The following is a 6297-nucleotide window of genomic DNA, read 5'->3' on the forward strand; positions in this document are numbered from 1 at the left end:
TTCTGGAGCGGTGATGTGAATTGAGGCCATGTATTCAATTTACAATTACAATTTAGGCATTTAGCAGACACTCTTAATCCAGAGCGATTTATAGTAAGCAAGAACAACACAATTTAAGGCCTATACATCAAATGCATAGAAATAGTCATCTAGGATCATAAAGACATAAGAACCTAACATCCATCTAGAATATCTGTACAATGACACTATAAGTATACACTATAAAATGCTATATCTACATAATATGCTACTGTATGTAAATTTCATAATATTCCCGATTTGCATCGTTCCCGACTTGCATCGTTTACGACATGCATGTCCCGAGTCGACCCGAAGCCTTAGTTAATGAAAAGAAAGAACAGTATTAATTTGTTCTCACCAATTTACAGTAGGAATGTATGTTGGGGGTGGAATATAAGAACCGATTGGTTATGCTTTGAGCATACGGTTGAAAACACAATCTGCTTTCAAGCCCTATGACAACATAAGTTTGCCAAAAAATAATCATGCCGCTAAATTGAGTGTGTTAATTGCATTTGCTCATTTTCATGCTGTGCTGAATTGGACGGCATCAAATCACTTCCTCCAACATCCAACACTGCTTTGTAAAATGTCCAAAGCAACTGCAAGACATAGGCAATGGGATAACCATGACAGGCCACTATGTTCCCTTAGGTCTTAAAGAGAGCAGAAAATCATAAAATGAAGGAATGGTTGTACTGTAGATGTGGTGATAAGAGAGAAAAAGGGAGACGGGGGCAGAAGGAGGAAGGATTCGTCACAACCATCTTCCATCTGATAAAAGAGCAGGGACATTTACAGACATCACCAGCTGCATGCTAAATACAATACGCTGCTGCTCTTTCTTTCTTTCTTTCTTTCTTTCCTCCTTTCCTCCTTTCCTCCTTTCATTCTTTCTTTCTTTCTTTCTTTCTTTCTTTCTTTCTTTCTTTCTTTCCTTCTTTCTTTCTTTCTTTCCTTCTTCTCATTTATATGTTGTGTCTGTGCCTCTGGTATAGTTTCCGTGCAGGGCCGATAGCATTGTGTTCCAACTTCCACAGCAATAGGAAATGAAGAGATCTGTGATTATTGTCAAGCTGAATGGAAGGACTATCGACAGAAACTCAAAATGAGGTGCGTGCGTGCGTGCGTGCGTGCGTGCGTGCGTGCGTGCGTGCGTGCGTGCGTGCGTGCGTGCGAGATAGTCTCATCACATGGGTTCAGACAGAGATGAGGCAATTGTCTTTGCGTCTGCAAGCAAAACACTGGCAGACAATCTGACAGACCGACAAATTGATCTTGACAGACAGACAGACAGACAGACAGACAGACTCCAATATCTGTCTGTGTTACTGCATCGTAAACGGCTCATAACAAGGCAATACAATTATTTACAATCCTTGACATGTCACCTAACCCATTGTAAACAAGTTGGAATTAATTTAGCTTTAAATCAGTGGTTCACAAAGTGGGGCCATTGAGAAGATTCCAAGGGGTCCCCAGTGACATTTGTAAGTAATACATATTCATAATCAATTTAAAGGAGCTGAGAAACAGCTGGAAAAGGACATCACTCCATCCCTAGCCCACTGGAGCCCTGAACGTTCACTGGGCAGGGTTTTAGGGCAGATCGCCTTTTTACGCTAGTGGGAGACAACACTGTGGAGCATATCTTGTCATAATGAAAGACAGATGTCTACGTAAATAAATAAATACATAAATAAACATATACATAGGAATATTTATCACTGGTTGCTATATGTATAAAGCTGCATTACACCTTAACTCTTTGAGATATTCATGGATTTCTATATAGTTTTTAGACTTCTCTATGGCAGAATGGCGTTTTTGAATGATTTATTGAAAATTCTCTGTTGTGAATGTGTGACAACGAAAGACCTTCAGAGAAAGCTTGACTTGTCTGCTTCCAGGAAAAAAATGAACTGAGTTGATAAAATGTTTAGTTCTTGTGTTGGAAGCCATTTAAAAGAGCCTGCATTTACACTGTTTTCTGTTTCTAGGACAACAAAAAAAGTTATGACCAGTTGAAGTTTTATTTTCTAAAGAACTTTTTTTCTGCTGGGCGTACACACCCATGCCATATCTCATTTTAAAGGGTGAGTTGTCTAGTTAGAAAAAGAAAAAGAAAAAAGTTTCTCACATGTACCACTGTAGATATTTTGCCATCTATAAATAGCATGGTCAGTCAGGACCAATCTGACCTATCCAGCTAAAAGTTCCCATAGCTCTGCATTGGAACGTGATAGAAACTCAAATTCTTTTTGGGGTAAATGTAGACATTCTAACGCACATTTTGATATATACCATGTCTACATAGTCTTACCAGTACCTTGTATATTCATGCATGAATCTCAAAAACCTGTTACGAAGAAACACAGTTTTGATAAAAAACACATCCAAGGACATTGTTTTGATATGACTTGGTGCCCATGATATGTATCAAAATATAGACTTGAATGTATACTGCATTATAAAAAAAAAATTGGGTTCTTACCATCTACAATTACAGAGTAAATCACAGTTGAAACTCGCTTAGTCAAACCATAAACCTCAGAATAGTGTAAAAATAGCCCGACAGGTATCTCAAATTGGAAAAGTGCACTTTTATTTTTTCAGAACATAACCAGAACATAACCAGAACATAACCAGAACATAAACATTATAATTTAAAATAATTACAGAAAATAAATAAATACTAATGCAATACATAGTGTACATACTGTACACTATTTTGACGTTGACATTGTATGTGTAGGCTATACAGGGTACAGTTCTATTTGACGTTGACAGTGTGTGTGTGTAGGACACCGACCCCCCCTCCCCCCCTGAACCACCGGAGATGAAGCAGCTTAGCCGCACTGTTACACTATTTTGACGTTGACATTGTATGTGTAGGCTATACAGGGTACAGTTCTATTTGACGTTGACAGTGTGTGTGTAGGACCCCCTCCCCCCCTCCCCCCCTGAACCACCGGAGATGAAGCAGCTTAGCCGCACTGTTACACTATTTTGACGTTGACATTGTATGTGTAGGCTATACAGGGTACAGTTCTATTTGACGTTGACAGTGTGTGTGTAGGGTATACAGGGTAGTTACAGTTCTATTGACGTTGAGGGTGTAGACTTTCAAAATAAGACAGAAAAAAAGAAAAAAAAAGAGAACAGTTATTCAAAGTAGTGCTTGATATTCTTGTCCTTGTGGTAAACGAAGAAGCATGGGAACAAACACAAGGGCACCTCACAATCAGGGCAGTAATACAGGGTCATATGCCGGAGTGGTCTACCATTGGGACCGTTACTGAGCAGGTGGAGCCTGCAGGTTCTCTTGTCAATTCTCACTGGCACATGGCCACGCAAATGCACCTCAAGTCTCCTATTCTCATCACCTGCTCTTGCCCTATATGGACGATCACCCCCCACTGCCCCCTCCGCCGCCGCCGCCTCCTCCTCCTCCTCCTCCTCCTCCGGCCTCCCTGGTCTCAGTGATGTCCACCTCTCCACCACCAACATGATATAGTCCAGGAGAGTTTTTGTCCTGCCCTGCTTGAGTTTGTGCAACACGAACGCATTGTACATCACCATCTGAAACATGTAAAAGACAAACTTCACAGGCCACTTGTAGGACTTACGGGCAAACGGATAGTAGGAGATATGTTGGTCTAGTTTGTCCACACCATTCATGTACTTGTTGTACTCGTTGACACAATGTGGCTTAATTTTTTTATCCCTGACTGGCTCGCCTGGCGTCACTCTGGCTTTCTTACGCCTCTCAGTGACTGTGACCATCGTGTGTGGGTGGATGGTGCTGCACATTTTGACAACCTTCTTGTCCCGCCAAGCCAACAGCATCACCCCGTCATTGTTGTGGCGCATCAGAGTCTCGCCCAGCTTCATGTCGCCTGGTTTGCTAAGCCGCTTCATCTCCGGTGGTTCCCCCCTGTTCTTCCTCATCGTCCCACATACATGGGTTCCCAAAGACAGTAGCATAATACACCTGTTCACTGAGTTGTACAGATTGTCCATGTACAAATGGTAGCCTTTGTTGGACAACGGTCCGAGAAGCTCCATCACGGTCGTGTCCAGCCCACAGCCTACTCCGGTATATGGCTTCATGTTCCAGAGGTAGCCCGTCGCTGAATCGGCTAGGCAGTAGGATTTAATCCCCCATTTTACCGGTTTCAACGGATTATAGCACTTCCAAGCCAGTCTTCCCTTCCATAGCATAACACCTTCGTCGATGGATATGTTCTTCTCTGGGGTGTACATGGACTGAAACCGGGCCAGAAGATAGTTCACAAGATATCTGACTTTGTACATGCGGTCCGCTGTGTCTGGAGTCTCCTGGTCACTGAAGTGAAGGAACCGCTTGAGCAGCAGAAACCGGGTCAGGCTCATGGTGCGCCTGAACTGCTGTGTCTCATTAGCCTTACGCCGGGACCAGTATGACACAAGGGTTGGCTTCCTCACAAGGCCCGTCAGGAAAAAGAGCCCGAAGAAGTTCTTCAACTCTATCACAGAGACATCCGTCCATTTCTTCACTGTGGAGTGTGGGAGTGGGTCCTGGATCTAGATAGATAGATATATAAGTTAGATTTATTTGCAGAAATTACAACAAAGTCATCAATTTGGGAAAACATCAATGTGGAATATACACAATACACACCATTGCGATGGACTGCGCTGCATATCTGTTGGTCTCATCGCAAATATACTGGAGCAGCTCATCGGTCAGCAACAGCTCAAAGAACTCCACTGGATCACTCTCTGCACTGAGGTCACAGTGAACACCCGGCTCTCCAGTAAACGGGATGTCCTGTGGCTCCCACCCACCAGCAGACCACCCTGGCGAAGCCGTTGAGTTGGCATCACCTAAATTACAGGAATACACAATTATTAGCATAAAAAACATTGTTTTTATTCATGTAGAATACATCTGGTGGAGCTGTAACATGTGATGAGACTATAAAATGATATACATGATTTTGTTCTGTGCATTGTATTTATACCTGCTTCCATGGGCACAGGGGCAGCATCTGCAGCTGTCGAGATGATGGGCTGTTCATCATCTGTAAAACAACAACCATTTCAATCAATTAGAGGCATGGTGTAGCGTTCTCCATAGTGCCAAATGCAGACAGACTTTAGCCACATCCACAAGTTATTTAGCTCTCTAGTTACTCACCTCCATCCACATCACTGTTCACCTCATCTTCATCATCGTGCCACTCCTCATCACCCGGTTCTAAATATGTACAAATAAATAATCATTTAGCTGGAGTGCACGCTACAATTACATTCCTTCATACAAAAATGTAGCCAATCACATACGAATTGTGGCCAACACATCCATCTATTCAGTGTTGATCCATTTCAGCCAACACATTGTAGCCAACACACATCAAAGCAAAGCAAAGTGTCCATCGTTGTATCCCCCCCCCACTGCTACAGCGGTGGAGTCCTAAGCGAACCAATGGGGCTTTCAAATAGATCTGTATTGAGCTTGCATGATGATCAAATGAACGTATTGTACCGTGGTTTATATGCTATATATTATGAGAAATGTTCCATTACTTTTTTCCCCATCTATTCAGTATTGTTTTATCGTTTATTATGATCCCTGTTTTTTTGTATTACTTTTCCGCGCCGCTGGGGGAAGGGTGGTGTAATGCAGGCCGCAAAGCTAAGCTAATTCATTATACTACTAAATCTATATAATATTGCGCTTGCATGATAATCAAAATAGTGTATTGTACCGTGGCTTATAGGCAAAATCATATAAGATGATCGCTAGAAATAAATGATTTGGATGATGTAGCATGCACGATAAAACTATCATATAAAAAATGTATTTTGACGATGACGAAGGTTTTCAGGAGGAGGCCGCCATCATGCGGCATGGCCGCATGATGGCGGCACCTTCGTCAAACCTTCGTCATCGTCAAAATACATTTTTTATATGATAGTTTTATCGTGCATGCTACATCATCCAAATCATTTATTTCTAGCGATCATCTTATATGATTTTGCCTATAAGCCACGGTACAATACACTATTTTGATTATCATGCAAGCGCAATATTATATAGATTTAGTAGTATAATGAATTAGCTTAGCTTTGCGGCCTGCATTACACCACCCTTCCCCCAGCGGCGCGGAAAAGTAATACAAAAAAACAGGGATCATAATAAACGATAAAACAATACTGAATAGATGGGGAAAAAAGTAATGGAACATTTCTCATAATATATAGCATATAAACCACGGTACAATACGTTCA

General features: G+C 41.8%; 1 protein-coding gene across 1 annotated transcript; it reads right to left on the bottom strand.

Annotated features, from left to right (window-relative positions):
• Positions 1 to 671: 671 nt before the first annotated feature.
• On the bottom strand, positions 672 to 5396 carry LOC306927042 (piggyBac transposable element-derived protein 4-like; the record flags this gene model as incomplete). Its single annotated transcript, XM_079506633.1, has 5 exons — positions 5204 to 5396; positions 5028 to 5087; positions 4685 to 4890; positions 3442 to 4587; positions 672 to 677 (listed from the first exon to the last, which is right to left on the bottom strand). Exons 2-5 carry the CDS (start codon positions 5035 to 5037, stop codon positions 672 to 674), a joined length of 1368 nt encoding a protein of 455 aa, XP_079362759.1. The 5' UTR covers positions 5038 to 5087; positions 5204 to 5396.
• Between the last annotated feature and the right edge of the window lie 901 nt (positions 5397 to 6297).

This window comes from Electrona antarctica, assembly GCF_951216825.1.
Source record: "Electrona antarctica genome assembly, chromosome: 1".
Lineage (NCBI taxonomy): Eukaryota > Metazoa > Chordata > Actinopteri > Myctophiformes > Myctophidae > Electrona > Electrona antarctica.